The following is a 20,237-nucleotide window of genomic DNA, read 5'->3' on the forward strand; positions in this document are numbered from 1 at the left end:
TACACAAAGTCTCTTCCTCTCACAGGGTTTTTTCAGGAGGACCATCCGTCTGAAGCTGGAATACGAGAAATGCGAACGCAGCTGTAAGATCCAAAAGAAGAGTCGGAATAAGTGTCAGTTCTGTCGTTTTCAGAAATGCCTGATGCTCGGAATGTCGCACGACGGTGAGCGAACAACAACACAGTCAAAACGACGGCTGTAACAGGACAGGACATTGCAGTTAACCCTGTGTTTGCGTGTGTTTGTGCAGCGATCCGGTATGGACGGATGCCCGAGGCAGAGAAGCGCAAGCTGGTTGCAGGTTTGTCAGCCGGAGAGAAGAGCTGTCAGAACTCGGCAGGTTCGGATCTCAAATCTCTGGCCAAACGGGTCAACAACGCCTACCTGAAGAACCTCAACATGACCAAAAAGAAAGCCCGAAACATCCTGACGGGAAAAACCGAAAGCAGCCCGGTAACCAGAATCTTCGGCCCTCACGACTGACCTCCCATCGGTTTAGCAACGGTAACATGTCCGATTTCCTCTCTGTTTCTCAGCCGTTCGTCATTCACGACATGGACTCGCTGTGGCAGGCGGAGAACGGGCTGGTCTGGAATCAGGTGATCAACGGAGCTCCACCCAATATGGAGATCGGTGTTCACGTCTTCTACCGCTGTCAGTGCACTACGGTGGAGACCGTCCGAGAACTCACAGAGTTCTCCAAAAGCATCCCGGGATTTGTCAACCTCTACCTGAACGATCAGGTAACAGGGCTGACGGGTTTAATCTTTTTTAATGTTGATTTCTTGAGTCGTTCAACTCTGCTCCTGCAGGTGACGCTGTTGAAGTACGGAGTCCATGAGGCCATCTTTGCCATGTTGCCCTCACTCATGAATAAAGACGGTCTGCTGGTGGCGAACGGGCAGGGATTTGTCACCAGAGAGTTTCTCCGGAGTCTCCGCAAGCCCTTCAGCGAGATCATGGAGCCAAAGTTTGAGTTTGCCGTGAAGTTTAACGCTCTCGAGCTGGACGACAGCGATCTCGCTCTGTTCGTAGCTGCTATTATCCTGTGTGGAGGTGAGACGATTGGAAACTGGTGCTGTGAATGTTGAATTGCCTCTGTATTTATCATGCATTTGTTTGTGTAGATCGTCCTGGTCTGATGAATGTTTCTCAGGTGGAGGAGATACAAGACAACATCCTGCAAGCTCTGAATCTTCACCTGCAGATGAATCATCCGGACGTGAGCTTCATCTTCCCCAGACTGCTGCAGAAACTGGCAGACCTGCGACAGATGGTCACGGAGAATGCTCAGCTGGTGCAGAAGATCAAGAAAACAGAATCTGAGACGTCTCTTCATCCTCTGCTGCAGGAGATCTACAGGGACATGTACTGAGATGAGATGTGACGGATGATCACTGTGAACTCTGGTGAATATTTTTATAAAACACGTGGATTTCAACTACAGGACCAGATGATTTGTTACTGACTGCTCGAAGCTGAACTCTAAAGTGGACCTGCAGTGACATCATGACGTTGTGCAGGTTAAACACACAAAGAAATGCAATAAGACAATGAAGAGTAAGAATGTTACTTTCAGGCAGCTCCTTCTACAAGACCAGCCTGTCACCCCTCTTTCTCATTTCTGTCTCATATCTGTCTCGCACCTATTTCAAATCAGCCTCCCGTAGATTTCATACCTACATCACACCTCATATTCTTCCCTCAGCTATCTAATTTGTGTTGTCTTAAACCGTTTCATGAATGTATTTAAACTGTCTCGCAACTGTATTAAACCTGTCCCATTTCCACGTCAAGATTATCTCAAACTTGTCTCAAAACTAACTTTCTCGAGCTCATCTCAAAATCACCTCATTACTTTCTCATACCTCTCAGTCCCATGAACTGTTTTTAACCTGTCTCTTAATTGTCATTAACAGTCTCCAGCGTATCTCACAACTGCCTCACATAACTGTCTCAGAGTTAGCTCAAATATGGCAAAATAAGGATCTTAAACATGTCTCACAACTGCCTCATGACTGTCTCACAGTTGGCTCAGTCTTGTCTCATATCTTTCTCACAACTGCATCAAACTTTTCTCAAAAGTATCTCATTACAGACTCATAGCTGTAAGCATCAAGATGAAATGTAATTTTTTTACATTTTTTTTTTACATTTTTATAAAAGTGTAATTAAAGTGTATTGGTGTCAATGCAACCTCAGCTGTTTTCCGAGCAGTTTACAACATGAAAGCTAGACGAGCGTGGGCTCATCATTCCTGATGCTCAGTGATCTGAGTGTGCTGCTGTTTCACTGTTTGCTTTGGGTGGGTTTATAAATGTTTGTATAGAGATCAAAGATTCTTTAGTGTGACTTTGTTCTGTTGTTAAAATCAACTGTGAGCTGATACTCTGCACCATGAGCCGCTGATGTCTTCTACACGTCTGTACAGAATAAAACTCATGTGGATTGTGTGGTCTGGCGTGTTGTTCTGAAGGTGTTTGGAGTGTTGTTGAGGGTCAGTAAACTTCTGTCCGGTCCGCTGTGTGAGTTTCCTCAGCTGAAGGTTGAGACTCAAGTGTTACGACTGAATTATTTCCTCTTTGTTGGGTGGGTCATTGAACACATGACAAACAGAACATTCATCAGGGTCAAAGGTCACAGGCACGGACATAGTGATTTCTATACTGTGCAAAATGTGTATTCTATTCCCTACCCATAAACCTAACCCATAACACAACATTATTCATAAAGTAAAGTGTGTTTGTGTGTTTTATGGGTGTGTGAAGTGTCTGTTTCAGTCTCAACATCAGGACTGTGTGTATGTGTGTATGTGTATGTGTGTGTGTGTGTGTGTGTGTGTGATGTGTTCTGCAGATGTTGTATGAACAATGTGACCCCAGGACACAACTCTCTCTCTCTCTCTTTCTATTGTGTGTGTTGTGTGAGAGTTCTGAGTCTCACGGTGAGTCTGAATTCATGTGTTCATCTCATGCTGTTAACACAAAACAAACCTGTTTCCTTACGGATTCCACTCATCCTTAAGCACTACACACACACACACACACACAGATTTGTGTAGGTTAAGATGAGGAGATCTGATCTGAGATCAGTGTTGAGATGTTCAGTGTTAATGAGATTATCAGTGACTCTTTATCTCTGAACGGAAGCGACACAAACACACAAGACACCGGTGAGTATTTCGCTCTGTAACAGTGAATGTTGTGTTGTATTGTTTGTTTGAGTGTGTGTGTTTGGATGAAGTTATTCTGATCAGTGTGTGTATTGTTATATTGTTTGTGTAAGACAGAAGAACTCAAGCAGGAGTCAGACAGACCAACACAATAACTCTACTATGGTATGACATTTTTATCTACATGATTAGTTTATTGTGAATATAATCATGTGCATGTGATATCATACAGTGACACGTGTTCTCTGTGAATGTGTTGTTTCAGATGAATGATTCACAACTGTTCGATTATACAGGAGAACTAAACCACAGCGAAGATGAGGAAGATGATGATGAAGGTCAAACACACACACACAGGTGACACTCTTACTGTAAGTGATGTAATGTGAGTGATCTCAGAGAGTTTGATTCATTCACACTGAACAGATCCAAACTCAGACAAACCACATGACTCCTCCTGCGGGAACATATCTATACTGGAGCGTCTGGGGATAAACAGGTAAACACACACACACACACACACACACACTGATAACACACTCATGTCAATGATGATTTCTCACAGCACTCTGGAGATGAATGAAGATGAAGTGGAGGTGAGATCACTCACAGATCATCACAGACACACAGCTGATGTTCTCAGATCAGTATTGACATCTGTAAACACACACACACACACACACAGAGCGCCTTCATCCGATTGGCCGTGGGATGTGGTTGTGATCAGTACACACTGAACCAGCGGCTACAGGCTGAGCGACACGAGCGTCTGGTGGCAGAAGAGAACTTACAGAGAGAACTGAGACACACCAGAGACGCTCTTCAGGTACTTCACACATCACACCTGAGACACCACCTGCTCCTGTGAGGGGGATCTGAGGGCTTGTGTTGTTCTGCAGGTGTTGTGTGATCGTCTCACAGAGGTGGACAGCAGAGAGACGGTGTCCCAGATGAAGAACAGACTGCAGATGGTGGAGAAGAACATGGAGAACGTCCTCACGGCAGCTGAAATGCTGGGAGCTGCACACCAGGTACCTCACGCCACAGACCTCATATCAGACATCTCCCCAGAGACCTCACACAAGAGACCTCATGCCACAGACCTCACTCCAGAGAATTGCCCACAGACCTCACGCCAGAGACCTCACACATCAGTCATCGCCCCACAGACCTCACACTGTAGGCTTCATGCCACAGACCTCGCATATCAGACATCGCCCCACAGACCTCACACAAGAGACCTCATGCCACAGACCTCACACCATAGACCTCACACTGTCGACCTCACCTCACAAACATCTTCCCAGATATCTCACACAAGAGACCACACGCCACACCTCACTCCAGAGACTCGCTCCACAGACCTCACACTCTAGGCCTCATTTCACAGACCTCACACATCACTCATCACCCCAGAGACCTCACACTGTAGGGCTCACATCACAGACCTCACTTTTCAGATATCGCCCCAGAGATCTCGCACACGGCACCTCATGCCACAGGTCTCCCTCTGGAGACTAGCTCCACAGACCACACATCAGACATCTTCCCAGAGTTCTCACACAAGGGACCTCACTCCAGAGACCTCATGTCACAGACCTCACATTACAGACACCAATTTACAGACCTCACACATAAGACATCTCCCAGAAGACCTCACAGATCTCATGTCACAGACATCACTTTACCGACCTCCCACTTCACACACGTGACCTCACCCACAGACCTCGCTCCACAGAGCTCACGCCGCAGACCTCACGTCGCAGACATCACTTTATGGACCTCACACAAGAGACCTCACGTCACAGACCTCACACCTCCCGCTCAATGTATTGTTCATATGTGTTGTGTTGCATTAGGAAGCACGTGTGAGTCACGCAGCAGATGTGATGTCTGCACACGTCGAGCATCTGAAGAGACGTCGTATGACAGACGGTGAAGAGCTTCTGGAGGTCAGGAAACTTCTTCACAGAAGGAAGGGCAGATTACACAGTGACTCAACAGGTCAGTGCCGCCCCCTACAGATCATTGCAGCTCATTACATCAATCTGAAGTGTCCGTCTCTTCTCAAACAGATGACCGAGATGCTTTCTTCAGACTATCTCAACAGGTAACCAGCTCACGTAGTTAAACAGATGGTACATTTAGAGTCTGTCGTCATTGACTGAAGCTGTGTTGATGTTGTAGAGCACACGCAGAAGAGTGAGCGTCACGCTACTGCCGACTCCAGCTGAGGTGTGAACATCCACATCACATCTCATCACAGAGTTCTTCTCATTCAGCGTGTCAGTGCCTGTTTGTTGTTTTGTGTCTTTGTAGATGATGGATCTAGAGACTGTGTTCCTGCAGAGCGCCAAAACCAGCGAGGAGTCCGACAGAAGAGCTTGTATACAGAAACTGAGGAGGTAAAACACCAACGGTTTAAAAGAAAGGGTTTAACGACATTTTAATATCTTTATTATTTTATGATTGTGTTGACACACACTCATTTTAAATCTTTGTCAAAAAGTAAACAAACGCTGAAATACAATTCAACCAAAACACATGTTTGACTTTCTATGATAATAATGTTGACTATGAAATATGTTGTAAATGTACATTTTTATGTATAGAAATTCTCAATCCACGGCTGTAAATTGACATTAATCTACTAGTTTGGAAATAATTTTTTTTTTTTTTTATTATTTATTTATTAACTATATCGATTTTGTTATCTGTTATATTTGTTTTTCTTAGTACGCGGTTGTTTGTAAGTGAGATGTTTCCTTTCATTCTTTATTCACTGCATTGAAGATTATGTGTCTCAGACAGGAAATGATGCGATCGGATTCTATTAAGAGCACCCTGACCTTTGACCCTTCCGCACAGGACTCCGCCCTAAAGCAGGATGATGCTGACAATGCAGTGTTTCCATGGTAACAGACAAACAATCACACAATTGTTTAAAAACACTTTAGCAAACATTTCATAATAAAAGTCTTATTGTCGTCAGTGTGACACAGGGTTCATGCCGTCACCGTCCCAAAGAGAGTTCGGGGGAGGAGTCAGTGAGAGGGGAGGAGCCATCCCTCACATCCAGCTCTGAACTGTATGTCAGCATTCATTCATGTGTTCACTATAACTGATCTGAATAGGTCGTCCCAAATCGCGCACTTGTGCACTATTCTACGCCACTTTGTAGTGTAATGGTGTGAGTAGTGCGTTCACATTGAAAATTCTCAAAGAAGTGCACTTTAATTACCCGGATGATGCTCTTTTTCTTAACAGATGAAAACTTAATTACATTTTACGATCTATACATTTACTTTTATTCACACGCATTGTGCCGTTAGATAGACGTTGATTGCGCTCGTCTGGGAAACTGCACACACTTCCGGTTAGTGTTTCATTTTGGACGATGCTACTCTTCTCAAATTCATACACTACATGGTTGCGAACATAGTGCAGATTTTAAGTGCACAGTGTGTCATTTGGGACACCGCTACAGATTGAAAGTGATGAGTTATTGTGCGTTGCTTTCAGGTGTGTGACGTCACATCAGCGCCCTCTGTTGGTCTGGAGCGTCAGCATGTTGCCACTCGTCTTCTGTCTCATCATGCTGACGGCTCTGTGGTTCTGAGCTCCGCTTCTACAGTTTTGAGCATGAAACATTACAATCAACACTGTGTCCAATAAATATAGATATAATAATAATAATAAGGTGAAAGAAGGTCAGACATGTTTGAAATGACATTTTTAAATGGACTGTGTCGTTGTGTGCGTGTTTGTGCGCGTGTTAATGGTTAGAGACTAAAACAGTGAACAACAAACAAATGATTAAAACACAGATTCACTAGAATTCAAGTGTTCTCAGTAAACAGCTGGGAAGACAACAGAATAATGACACGCATTAACATGATAAACAGATTCGCCAATCACCAGGTGCTGTTTATTTCACACTTTATTCACATTATTCTGATGGGAAACAGAGAGAAAAGATTTGAACATTTTAACATCATTTATATTTGATTAGTTTAAACCACAGCACGCGAAATTATATGTAATCAAAATAACCTGCAGAAAAGATGAAGCGTTCCTCGCAGATGTTAGGCTCCACCCAGTCCTGCTAAATAGCCAATCACAGCTCAGAATGAGCAGCAGGATGAGGAAGAGCTCGTTGTTTTCTTCTCATAAACTGGATGAGTTTATTTTACACCTGTGTGGATTTACGGATTGTTTTGTTAAATGGTGAAGTTCATTCTGACATTATTTGTCACGTTTATTATATTAGTTTTTAATATAGAGAACAAAATAAATGTTTGTCACGTTCATTTACAATTACATTTCCATTCCGTTAAATAAAATTACTTAATATATCTAAAATAAAACACTGATATTTATAACATTCATTTAATCTGTTTATTCTCAAAAAGAAGAAAATAACTCAACAAGAAGAATCATAAGTGTATAAACGTACACTAGTGTCACTCAATCTGATTCTAATCAGACAGTTGATTCGCATTGCATCATGGGAATGTTAACACCCGATATAGTGAACTATATAGGAGACAGTGTGCGAATTCAGACACATCTGTTTTTTTTATAAAAATCTCAAATCAACAAAACCTTTACAAAATGACGTCTGGTTGAACGTTTAATTGACTGGCGATACTTAGAATCCAAATTTACAATTTACAAAATAAATATGTACTGTAATAGTTTCGTATGCATTCATTTTTACACAATATATGAAGAGTCTGGTTGCAAAATGAGATAACTCCGTTTTTAAAATGGTTTCAAAATGATGTTGTCGAACGAATCTATCAATCAAACTGCTGTTGATTTGCTTTGATTTAAACCATAATACCTGAAAACAAGCTTACTAACACAATAAAACATAATAAAAACACAATAACATTATACAAAACATGATTTTTGTGTCTCATTTTGGAACCAAACTCTTCATATATATATATATATGAGCTTGAATCTTAAATATCAATTGAAGTATGTCTAAATTATTTCTGTATGAAGTAAATATATTTTGTATAAATGTGTGTATCACGAGCGTGTTTGTGCAGCAGATGTTGAGCTCTTGTCTGTGATCATTATGGGATGAGATGTAAGAAGACAGATGCACAGACTCGTGTGAAATCATCTGGTGACGTAATCACAGGTAACACATGACGAGGGGTTTAGCGTGTTAAGCCATGTGCTGCCATGTGAGATTGATCAGCACACACACATGTAAACCTCACATATACCTACACTTCATACACAGATAAATCACTAATATATCAAAATCATTGTTTAGTGTTTAAAATATTGATGGTTTTTTTCATTTAATGTTAATTTATTCTCCAACAATGAAAATAAATCTATATAAATCTAAAAATATATGTGCGAATGTAAACGTGCAGGTTTATTTTGATGAATTCAACATGAATATTAGAAAGTTAATTAGAGGGTTATTAGAGGTGTTGGGATGACGTCACGGGGTTAAGCCCCGCCCCCCGCGCACGCTCCTGGGGCTCGTGTGAGCGCAGATCTGCAGTTCTCTCTCTCATCCGATCCGATCCGATCCAGGTAAGACCAAACTCACTCCTCTCATGTCTGATGTGAATGAATAATGTTTGTATTGAGTTTAGAAGAGTAAAACACGAGAGTGCATTTAATGTTTTATAATCTGTACGGGTTTATACATTGATCATTTAAATTCAATTTTAACTTTATATTATTTAAAAATGAAATATCATTTAAATGTTACCTCAGCATTTAATTTGAGGCACTTATTATTTATTGAAGAATAAACTGGAAATCAAACGCAAAGCTATTAACACTAAATAATTCAACAATAATATGAGGAAAGCACACACAGTAACAAAGATGCTAAAACTTAAACTAAAATAAAATGAAATAGAATAAATAAATAATTCTGACATTTAAGGCGAAGAACTTTTATGGAACTCAATAAAACAGTTTTATTATATAAGGCTGCACAGAAGTTGAATTAAATATGCAAATTTATCAAACGTTATGTTTTATATAATTCAGAATGTAGCCGATGTGATTAAATGATGTGTTTCAAATACAGTAACCTACATACAGAGATCACAGATCTGAGATCAGATTAAACTCTTCTGATTCTGTGAGCGCCTGTAACCTTCATGTTTATATAATAAGAGCGTGAAATCATCATCACTGTAAACCCAAACGCTCAATATAATCAAACAGATAAAGAAATGTAAACATAGTTTTATGGGAAAGTTCTACTTACTTAAATTTTAAGTTCTTGAATCACATGTTTATATTTTTAAGTTTTGTCTACTTAATTTCATGAGAAGGATGATTTAAATATTTGAGTCACACTTACTAAGACTTAAGAATTGTAATTTAATATTGATTTAAACTTACTTAAACAAAAAACCTCTAAAACTCAAATTTGAGGCAATGAGTTACCCTAATTTTTTAAGTAATGCCAACTTATCTGAGTTTACAGAGCATCATATAAAACTGTGTTTGTTTGTGTGTGTTTGTGTGTGTTTGTGCAGGAGTCAGTATCTGAGCCGTGATGGGTCGCAAAGAGCTTCAGTGCAGCTGGAAGAAAACCACCGACAACATCAAAGACATCTTTGATTTTAAAGAAGTGCTCGGCTCGTGAGTATCAAATCTTGCTCAAATGTAGATTTTATGCTCATTTTTGTCTACCAGAACATTTTATTTATGTTATTTCAAAAGGTTTGTTTTTGGGAATGTTGTGTGTTTGATGGACGAGCTGAGATGAATGTGAGAGTTAAGTGAGATGATGGTTGAGACTTTGTTGAAGTGTGTGCTGAGTCAGAATCAGGACAGTGATAATGAGGGTGTTTTATCTCCGACTGATCGCTGTTATAGGATTACACACACACACACACACAGACACACACACACACACACTCACACTTGAGACCGATTATAGGATTGAGAGCCAGGAGCCATTTTTATCAATGATGCTGTTCATCTGTTTTCTGTTATTGAGACGGAACTGAAGATATTATTAAGAGATTATTTCATTTAGATTCATTTCTCAAGCGTCTAAAGAGTCAATATGTGATTTGTATCAAATATGATGAAGTTCCATCTGATTTTGAAGAAATGTGAGGACTAACATGATAACATGAAGCATTATGAGACATCACGAGATCTTCTGTTCTGACGGATCTGTGTTGATGGTCTGTCAGATAGTGTGAGTTTGTGACAGCTGTCAATCTTCATCATCTGACCAATGAGATCACAGACAGCAGAGAACAATCCAGTGTATTGTGTGTGTTGTGTAAACAGACTGTCAGTGATTATTGTTGTGATTTTGTGTCAGTAAGTCACGGTGTGTTTGTGCATTGCCATGTTCTGATTGGGCCTTACTTTAAATTGATCATCCAATCAGTAAAGGCGCTTTCATTCATTAGCAGAATATAAATGACGCTGTATAAATCTTCAGATGTGTGATCATATGTGATGTGTAGATAGTGATGATGTCACGATCATGACCTCACAGTGTACACTACACACACTGAACTCACACTCGAGTGTGTGTCTGAACTGTATGGACTGATGTTAAAGGCTTTCTCGAGCTCAAGGTGTTGTGATAGAGCAGGGATTAAAGGAATTGTGGGTAATGAGACGTGAGGCGTCTCTTATGTAATGCACACATGCACACACACATGCATACACACACACGCACACACATGGACACACACACACACATACATCCACACATGCACATAAACGCACACATGCACACACACACGCACACACACACACACACACACAAACACGCACAAATACACACACACACATAGACACACACACATGTATGTTGAATTATCTCAGTGGTGACAGTCCATAGGCATAATGAGTTGTATACTGTACAAACTGTATATTTTATCCCCTTACCCACGCTCTAAACCTAAAGATCATAGAAACTTTGCATTTTTAGATTTTCACAAATAATCGTTCAGTGTAATCTATAAGCTTTTGTGCCCGTGGAGACCCCCAGCTGGTGTGTGTTCAGGTTTAGGTCCCCACAAACATATACAAACCAAGTCCACATACACACACACACACATTAAATTGTCATGTTGGGCTGAACATCTGTAGATATTCTCAGTGAGGATCAGAGTTGTGCGATGTTTGTGTTGTTGTTCACGAGTGTTGTGTGTTCGCGCAGGGGTTCGTTTTCTGAAGTGTTTCTGGTGAGAGAGAGACAGACGGGCAACTTTTACGCCCTGAAGTGTGTGAAGAAGAAACAGCTGCACAGCTCCAACCTGGAGAACGAGATCAAAGTTCTGAGGAGGTGAGAGACACAACACAGACAGAAACACCACAAAACAAAACAAACACATGTAGATTTGACTTCAGCTCTCTCTCTCTCAGGATAAAGCACAGTAATGTGGTGGGGCTGGTGGATTTCTATGAAAGCCGAACACACTATTACCTGGTCATGGAGCTGTGAGTGTCTGATACACAACACATCAACACAACACTGGTCCTGAAGCACTTCCTGTTTCACTTTTATATCACTACACATTACAACAAAAAACAACCACTAGAATGCAAACAAAATGTGCAACAAACATCTTCAATATATATTCATAGAACAAGCAGATCTTGTGTAGTGTGTATTAAATTGTGTGTGTGTGTGTGCCTCAGGGTCTCAGGTGGTGAGTTGTTCGATCGTATTCTGGATCGAGGTGTTTACACTGAAAAAGACGCCAGCATTGTGATCAAACAGGTCCTGGAGGCCGTGTCATACCTGCATCAGAACAGCATCGTCCACAGAGACCTGAAGGTCAGAATACACACAATCACACACACACACACACACATGGTTTCTATTACTGAGGTGTGTGTGTGTGTGTGCAGCCGGAGAATCTACTGTACTACAGTCCAGAGGAAAACGCCAAGATCATGATCAGTGACTTTGGTCTGTCTAAGATGTCTGATCATGACGTGATGTCCACCGCCTGTGGAACGCCGGGATATGTCGGTACGACCTCACAATCACTCTTCACAGTGTGTGTGTTCGTCTTATTGTGTGACGTCTGATGTGTGTTTTCAGCTCCGGAGGTTCTGGCTCAGAAGCCGTACAGTAAAGCCGTGGACTGCTGGTCTATTGGAGTCATCACATACGTGTTGTAAGTGTCACACGGCTGCTCCTGTGAGCTGAGGGACGCTGGCGTGTTGTCTTACACACGCGTGTGTTGGTCTTTATTTAGGTTGTGTGGATATCCTCCGTTCTACGAGGAGAATGAAACCAGGCTGTTCTCTAAAATAATGAAGGCGGAGTATGCGTTTCACTCGCCGTACTGGGACGACATCTCTGAGTCGGGTGAGCCCAGGGCACATATACTGACATCACTGTTAATGCCTCATGGGAACTCATGTTGAATAAATTCTGTGTTCATTCTGTAGCAAAGGACTTCATCCGTCACATGATGGAGAAAAATCCCAGCAAGCGTTTCACCACTGAAGAAGCGCTCAATCATCCGTGGTGAGAGACACCTCATGGAGTGATTTTGTGTATGATGTGATGAACACATGTGGAATGAAGCCGCTGGTTTGTGTGTTTAGGATTATTGGACACACGGCTCAGAATAACAACATCTATCAGTCCGTCTGCGAGCAGATCCAGAAGAACTTCACAAGATCTAAATGGAAGGTGAGAGATCTGTGTGAAGTAACGTAGAACTTGGCATGAAAGTTTTGTAATCACTAAAATCTGTAAAAACAATGTGGACTTGGCTTAAAGGAAACATTAACAGAAGTTCCCTTTCGAGAGCGGTCACTTCGACATTGCGGAGACCGCATATGAAACTCCTCCTCTTTTTCACTTTTCCTGAAGTCTTATAGGATAACGCCAGTAAAAAAACTGGCCAATTGTCGCAAGAGTGCAACCGTATGCAAATACTGACGAATCCAGACAGTATAAATACAGTGCATGTGACGACAATCCTCAGAATCTTCTTTTTCACGCTGCCATCGTTGAAGACGCAACTGGATATTTTTCACCGCATCCGATGGCTTCATACTGTCGTCTTTGCGCGGGTCCCATTGACCCGCAGGATACGCACGAGCACTGCATTGCCTGCCTGGGCCTGGCTCATGCGGAGGCTGCATTCTGCGAGTCCGATTGCGCGCACTGTGCGGACCTGCCGGCGCGTGTCTTGAGAACTCGCAGGAACATCGCTCGTGGAAATATAGGGTCAAGGCTCACTGCCACCAACGAGTCGCTGGTGAGTCTACCCGCTCCAAGGGGGAGCGGCGACGACACGGCTCCGGGCCGCTGTCCTCTGCCGTCACCCCATTCCCCAGTCCTCTACGCCGACGAGAGTCTTCGTCCCCCGCCTTCCGTCTTGGGCGCCGTTTCCTTCGGCGCTGAGGAGGACGACGACTCCATGTCCATCTCGGCTTCAGACAAGGACTGGGCAGGGTCGGAGCGGGATCGCCCCGACCTAGAGAGCACCCCGGACCTCCACGAGGAGTTCATGAGGGTCCTCGAGAAGGCCGTCAGCGAGCTCGACATCACCTGGAGTTCACCTGAGGAGCCGGCAAAAAGTAAGCTCGACTCGTGGTACCTTCAGGCGGGCCGCCGTCAGGCCACATCAAAGAGGAGTGCGCCATTCTTTCCAGATGTCCACGAGCACGTGGTGAAATCGTGGTCTGCTCCTCAGTCGGCGCGCGTTCACGCCGCTACGCAATCCATGTTCGCCCACGTGGTCGGAGCGGAGGCCCACGGTTACGTGCGCATGCCACCCGTCGAGGAGACCCTCGCCGCTCATTTGTGCCCTTCTACCACCTCGCTGGGCTCGGACCCAGGCCTGCCGTCGAAGCCGTGCAGGTTTACCGCTCATCTCGCCGGTAAGGCTTACGCATCCGCCGGAGAAGCCGCTTCCGCTTTGCACGCAATGGCGGTGCTGCAGGTGTTCCAGGCTAAGATCCTTCAGTCGCTGGATAGCGGCAGCCTGGAGGCGGACGCCACGAGGGATCTGAGGGCAGCGACCGACTTCGCTCTGATGGCAACGAAGCGGACCGCACAAGCTATCGGCCGATCCATGGGGTTCATGGTCGTCCTACACCGTCATCTCTGGCTTACGTTGGCGGACCTGAAAGACGCTGACCGTAAGTCTCTCCTCAACGCCCCGATCACTCCCTCCGGCCTCTTTGGTGACGTCGTGGAGTCGGTGGTGGAGCGCTTCGGGGAGACGCAAAAGCGCGCCAAGGCCATGAGTCACGTGCTCCCGCGACGCTCTTATCAACCGTCTCCTAGAGCCCGTTCTTCATCCGCGTCGCACTCCGCGCAGAGGCCGACCAAACAGCACGCTGCTTCCGCCCAGGCTTCTCGAGGTCGTGAGCCGGATGCACGGCCTAAACAATGGTCGGGCCCGCCTAAGAAGAGGTACGGGCCGAAGGGAGGACCGCAGAGAGGACCGCCGCGCCACGACGGCGGAGCGTCATCGTCTGCCAAGCCGTCATCCTGACGGACCTATAAAGAGGAGGAGAGAGTTTGTGAGCGTTCCGGTGGCCCCCAAACGCCGCTGTTTGCATCAGTTTTCCCCCGCGGTTGCGGGCGAACATTGCAATGTTGTAAATGTCTGTGTAAATGCAATAAAAACACATACCTGTTCACAAAAAGAGCTCTTTCCCCCTCACACGACCAATGCTGCGTTCCTTGCCCTGCCACGGTGCAGCGCGAAGCCGCAGTTAATCCCGACTATAACCAGCCTTCCCTCGTCCACGGTCTTTCCCGTGGGCGAGAGACGGCTGGAGTCTCACGCACGGGCTATTTCCCCGCCAGTGCAATTAGCCTCGCTGCACCAGCGTGCTTCCCTAAACGGTCCGCTGACGGTAACGCCCGAAGAGATTCGGCCATTATGTCTGTTTCTGGACGCGTGGAAGGCCATTCCGGACATTTCTCATTGGCTACTAAATGTGATAGAACACGGGTACACCCTGCAGTTCAGACGAAGACCTCCCCGCTTCAGCGGTGTGGTTCCGTCGCTTACGTCAGCGCAAAATGCGCCTGTGTTGAGGCAGGAAATCGGCAGCCTGCTCGCGAAAGGAGCGATCGAGCGTGTCCCTCCGAACGAGCGAGAAAGCGGGTTTTACAGCCGGTACTTTGTAGTGCCCAAGAGAGATGGTGGTCTGCGTCCGATTCTGGACTTGAGACCCGTCAACCGAGCCCTTCACAAGCGAGCGTTCAGAATGACAACTCTAAAACAGATCCTGGCACAAGTGCGTCCCGGGGACTGGTTTGCATCCGTGGATCTGAAGGATGCGTACTTTCATGTTCAGATAGCCAAGCGCCACCGAAAGTTTCTGCGATTCGCTTTTGCGGGTTCAGCGTACCAATTTGCCGTACTCCCGTTCGGACTGGCATTAGCACCGCGCACATTCTCGAAGTGCGTGGACGCGGCGCTTTCCCCTCTCAGAGCGAGCGGTATGCGCATTCTGAATTATCTGGACGACTGGTTAATTTTAGCCCACTCACGGGAGGCGCTATCCGGTCATACGCAAATGCTGCTCCGTCACTTGACATCCCTGGGGCTACGCGTGAACATGCAGAAAAGCAAGCTCACTCCGAGTCAGTCAATAACGTATCTGGGGGTATGTTTCGACTCAGTGGAGATGCGCGCTCGCCTCTCTCAAGAGCGGACGGAGTCCATCTCTTCAGCTCTACATCTGCTCAGGCCGGGTCGGTCTGTTCCACTGAGGGAGTTTCAGAGGCTTTTGGGTCTCATGGCGTCAGCCTCGGCGGTCTGCCACCTGGGTCTTCTGCACATGCGACCGCTACAGTTTTGGCTGAAGGCTCGTGTTCCATGGAAAGCATGGTCCTCGGGTCGAGTGCGAGTCCCGGTTACACTCAGTTGCCTCAGTGCCCTGAGCCCATGGCGCGACCCAAGCATGTTCAGTCGGGGAGTTCCCCTGGGGCTGGTTACGAGACGCATAGTCGTTACGACGGATGCGTCGTCCTCGGGATGGGGTGCAGTGTGCGAGGGCATGCCGGCATCCGGCCTTTGGACACAGTCACAGAGAAAATGGCATATAAATTGCTTGGAGCTGATGGCGGTGTCTCTAGCTCTCCATACTTTCCAGTCGAGACTGGAGAAGAAACATGTCCTGATTCGCACCGACAACATGTCCGTGGTTTCGTACATAAATCGCCAGGGAGGAGTCCGCTCAGGAACTCTTTTCAAACAGGCTGCGAGTCTCCTACTGTGGGCAGATCGGCATCTACTCTCTGTCAGGGCAGCGCATATCCCCGGTCGTCTGAACTGCGGAGCGGACATGCTTTCGAGGGAGGGTCTTCCGCACGGAGAATGGAGGCTTCATCCAGACTCAGTGCGGTCAATTTGGGAGCGCTTTGGGACGGCGGAAGTGGATTTATTCGCGACGAGCGAGAACGCGCACTGCCCGCTGTATTTCTCGCTGACCCATTCCCCCATGGGGAGCGACGCTCTGACGGTGCGATGGCCGAACGTTCGGCTTTACGCGTTTCCTCCGGTGAAGATTTTGCCCCTGGTGCTGTGCAAAATCAGAGAGGAGACGGCGACGGTGATCCTCGTCGCTCCGTTTTGGCCGAATCAACCGTGGTTTCCGGACCTAAGCGAATTGTTAACGGCACCGCCGTGGCGGATTCCCCTCAGGAGAGACCTGTTGTCCCAAGCGAACGGCACGATATTTCACCCCAGCCCGCAGCTGTGGAGTCTTCATGCCTGGCCTCTTCGGGGGTTTTAAATGCACTTCCTCAGCGTGTACTTGACACTATTTCGGAGTGTCGAGCGCCTTCCACCAGGCGTTTATACGCTCTCAAATGGGGGGTGTTTGTTAAATGGTGCAGTAGTAACAATATCGACCCGATGTCCTGCCCCGTGTCTGATATTTTATGCTTCCTGCAGCACAGGCTGGACAGCGGCGGACTCCCGTCAACACTGAAGGTTTATGTGGCTGCTATCGCCTCGTTTCGTTCCCCGGTTGATGGGCAATCCATTGGAAGGCACATGCTGGTAGTCAGATTCCTCAGAGGAGCGAGGAGACTTTTTCCACCGCGATCCCCTTCGGTGCCGCCTTGGGACTTAGCGCTGGTGTTGAAGGCTCTCTCCTTTCCCCCATTCGAGCCTCTGGACGCGGCTTCCCTAAGAGAGCTCACTCTAAAAACCGTTCTCCTTCTTGCCCTTGCTTCGGCTAAGCGCATAGGGGATTTACAAGCGCTCTCAGTCAGCGCTGATTTCATTCGTTTTGGAACCGGCGACTGCAATGTCACTCTCCGGCCGAAATCGGGTTATGTGCCAAAGTCTATGTCTACCCCATTTAGAGCACAGGTCATTTCTTTGCCCGCTTTGTTTTCCGAGTCGTCAGACTCGCAGAATGCAAACGCTCCGAGAGCGGTCTGCCCGGTAAGGGTTTTGCGGGCTTACATTGATCGCACGGCCGGTTTTCGGCAGTCTGAACAGCTCTTCGTCTGCTATGGTGGGGGAACTAAAGGTCGGGCTGTATCAAAGCAGAGGCTCTCTCACTGGGTGGTGGACGCTATTACCTTAGCGTATGAGAGTCAGGGACAGAACTGCCCATTCGGTATCAGAGCTCATTCGACTAGGGCTATCGCCTCTTCGTGGGCTTGGTCTAGGGGCACATCTATTCAGGACATATGCTGTGCGGCTGGCTGGTCTTCGCAGAACACTTTCGCCAGGTTCTACAGATTGGACGTGTCCTCTTTGTCGTCTCAAGTCCTCTCGGTGAGTGCTGATGACTCTTTATCTTCTACTTTATAATCGCTTATGCTACACAGTGGTTGCCGCGTTGCTGTTTATGCTGTGCTTGGTGTACTTTTATATCTCTGTTATATCCGCCCGGGATACCGTGCTGGCTCTTACTGTTGTGGTGTCTGCCCTGTTTCAGCGCAGCCCGCTGCATTGGTTGGGTTTGGATATGCAAATTTGGCAGGAGCCCGATATAGCAGTTCATTGGCCGGTTCAGTGATTTAGCAGTTTATTGGCCGATTTAAGCCAATCAGCTGTTGACGCTTAGCGACCTCGTGAATGGTTAAAATAGTATGCTTCCCATGCTTGTGTGTTTTAACCCAGTTTTTCTGGCTGATTTTGCAAGCTCTCACGGCGGGATTGTACTACCGTTCCATATGCGGTCTCCGCAATGTCGAAGTGACCGCTCTCGAAAGGGAACGTCTCCGGTTACTTTCGTAACCTCGGTTCCCTGAGAAGCGGGAACGAGACATTGCGGAGAACGCCGTGTTCGCCGCTTATCACCGTGCAGGCGTTCTCTCGTAGATTCTGAGGATTGTCGTCACATGCACTGTATTTATACTGTCTGGATTCGTCAGTATTTGCATACGGTTGCATTCTTGCGACAATTGGCCAGTTTTTTTACTGGCGTTATCCTATAAGATTTCAGGAAAAGTGAAAAAGAGGAGGAGTTTCATATGCGGTCTCCGCAATGTCTCGTTCCCGCTTCTCAGGGAACCGAGGTTACGAAAGTAACCGGAGACGTTCTCTGAACGTTCTATCAAAGTTTTCCAAAACGTTTTTGTGGTAAAGAGAATTTTATAAAAACATTGGTATAAAACACCTTACATTGTTATTGGAATGTTTAAAAACATACAGAAATAACATTCATAACTTATTTGTAATGTCAGCACAACGTTCGTACAACATAAAATATTTCATAACTTACTGTCCTACTAATGTCAGCACAACGTTCTTACAACATATTATATTTCATAACTTACTATACTTCTAATGTCAGTGCAAAGTTTTTTATAATTTGATTACTTGTCATATCAGCACAACGTTCTTACAACATATTTTGTGTGTTCCAGCGTGTCATTAATGCGACAGTGGCAGTTCATCACATGCAACGCCTCAAGGCGGCTCACGCAGACCCTGCGGTCCCCCCACAGATGCCGTCGATCGAGGTGCTGGACGTCTCGTCTCTGGACCCGCCCCCTGATGACCTGGACACCAATGGGAACCCGTCGTGCAGTAACACCAGCCTATCGCCTCAGTCTGATCTCAGTAGTGGGCGTGGCCCGTTGAAGGCGTGTAACAGCGAGCCGATGCATGCGCTGGTCATCACTGAGACGGGAGAGCACACGTATCACTCCGAGTCTGAGCTGCACTGCGCTGCTCACAGGTACAATGACTCACTTCCTGTCCACATAGACAGCTCCTTTCTTACATTACTAAAAATGAAGCCTGACAAGGGTCTGAAAGACTCATCCGTGTCTGTGTGTTTCAGTGCTACGGGTGGGCGGAGCCAGTCCCTGCAGACCGCAGTCTGCTCTATGATGTAATTGTTGATTGACAGCTGTCAGTCAAATGAGGTGAGCAGATTCTCAGAGTGCAGTTTTGAAGGAATGAAGGTGTTCAATGATCTCAAACTTCTGTCTCTCTCTTTTCAGGTCAGACGGATGCTGACGGATGCTTATACGTGTGTGTGTGATTTGTTTCTTTGGGTGTCATTTCGAAACGGACTCGCAACTTGAATTCAGAGTTACACAAGTGCCAACCACACACACACACTCACGTGCAGACACACAACTTTTCTATTAAATGTTTACTTTTTAGTGTGATGAGGAATTCATGTTGAGACAGAATTGAGACCATTTATTACATTATTGTCATCAGATGACAAATGTTCAGATGTTTGTTCATTTATGCACAGTAGTCATATTTATGCCATGAGCTGATGGTGGTGCATCATGGGAAGGTTGGAGGATTTGCCACAGTTCTACTTTGAGTTGCCTCAGGAAGCAAAAGTATTTCAACCAGACATGTAAACATTCCGACAGAAAAACTCTTGTATTTTTCCTCACTCACTGTTCTAGTCTCATGACATTTATATGTCATATGTGATGATTGTAACACATATAAGCAGCTGATTTATGGGCTTGCATAGTGTGTTTATACATATACAGACACTGAGGTTCATCTGTGTGAAATAAAATGTCAAATAATAAAAATGATTTACTGTGTACTGGATGCTTCTAGTTAATCATTTCCAGACAGAATGTGCAATCCCACAATGCAAGGTGCTC

The 20,237-nt window shown here is 45.6% G+C and overlaps 3 protein-coding genes across 8 annotated transcripts in view; all 3 read left to right on the forward strand.

Moving 5' to 3' along the window:
* pparda (peroxisome proliferator-activated receptor delta a) overlaps window positions 1-2,453 on the forward strand; it is a 6,188-nt gene extending 3,735 nt beyond the window's left edge. Inside the window, exons 4-8 of one of the 2 annotated variants that reach the window (XM_056758523.1) lie at window positions 26-164; window positions 251-453; window positions 537-743; window positions 813-1,056; window positions 1,128-2,453. In XM_056758523.1, coding sequence (XP_056614501.1) covers window positions 26-164; window positions 251-453; window positions 537-743; window positions 813-1,056; window positions 1,128-1,375 — 1,041 coding nt within the window. In that variant the 3' untranslated portion in view covers window positions 1,376-2,453. The remainder of the gene's footprint in view (window positions 1-25; window positions 165-250; window positions 454-536; window positions 744-812; window positions 1,057-1,127) is intronic. The other variant, XM_056758524.1, reaches the window with a different exon arrangement.
* Window positions 2,454-2,606: 153 nt separating this feature from the next.
* Window positions 2,607-6,835, forward strand: si:ch73-352p18.4 (inositol 1,4,5-triphosphate receptor associated 2). 4 transcript variants are annotated; one of them, XM_056758528.1, is made up of 14 exons: window positions 2,607-3,172; window positions 3,286-3,337; window positions 3,438-3,510; window positions 3,599-3,671; window positions 3,738-3,768; window positions 3,858-3,998; window positions 4,072-4,203; window positions 5,032-5,176; window positions 5,248-5,282; window positions 5,360-5,407; window positions 5,492-5,577; window positions 5,980-6,087; window positions 6,165-6,260; window positions 6,695-6,835. In XM_056758528.1, exons 2-14 carry the CDS (start codon window positions 3,335-3,337, stop codon window positions 6,789-6,791), a joined length of 1,068 nt encoding a protein of 355 aa, XP_056614506.1. In that variant the 5' UTR covers window positions 2,607-3,172; window positions 3,286-3,334; the 3' UTR covers window positions 6,792-6,835. The 4 variants fall into 4 exon arrangements, 3 of the variants coding, with proteins under 3 accessions (XP_056614506.1, XP_056614505.1, XP_056614507.1); XM_056758527.1 differs by having other exon boundaries at window positions 3,290-3,337; XR_008907683.1 differs by lacking the exon at window positions 6,695-6,835 and having other exon boundaries at window positions 2,607-3,337; window positions 5,984-6,087; window positions 6,165-6,188.
* Window positions 6,836-8,218: 1,383 nt separating this feature from the next.
* Window positions 8,219-20,176, forward strand: camk1ga (calcium/calmodulin-dependent protein kinase IGa). 2 transcript variants are annotated; one of them, XM_056758526.1, is made up of 13 exons: window positions 8,219-8,327; window positions 9,703-9,808; window positions 11,358-11,483; window positions 11,564-11,638; window positions 11,840-11,978; window positions 12,053-12,176; window positions 12,249-12,324; window positions 12,406-12,518; window positions 12,602-12,680; window positions 12,761-12,848; window positions 19,020-19,333; window positions 19,439-19,523; window positions 19,602-20,176. In XM_056758526.1, the coding sequence occupies exons 2-12, from the start codon at window positions 9,723-9,725 to the stop codon at window positions 19,491-19,493; spliced, it is 1,275 nt and encodes a 424-aa protein (XP_056614504.1). In that variant the 5' UTR covers window positions 8,219-8,327; window positions 9,703-9,722; the 3' UTR covers window positions 19,494-19,523; window positions 19,602-20,176. The 2 variants fall into 2 exon arrangements, with proteins under 2 accessions (XP_056614504.1, XP_056614503.1); XM_056758525.1 differs by lacking the exon at window positions 8,219-8,327 and adding an exon at window positions 8,607-8,737.
* The last annotated feature ends 61 nt before the right edge of the window (window positions 20,177-20,237 follow it).

This window comes from Triplophysa dalaica, chromosome 10, assembly GCF_015846415.1.
Source record: "Triplophysa dalaica isolate WHDGS20190420 chromosome 10, ASM1584641v1, whole genome shotgun sequence".
NCBI classification, from domain to species: domain Eukaryota; kingdom Metazoa; phylum Chordata; class Actinopteri; order Cypriniformes; family Nemacheilidae; genus Triplophysa; species Triplophysa dalaica.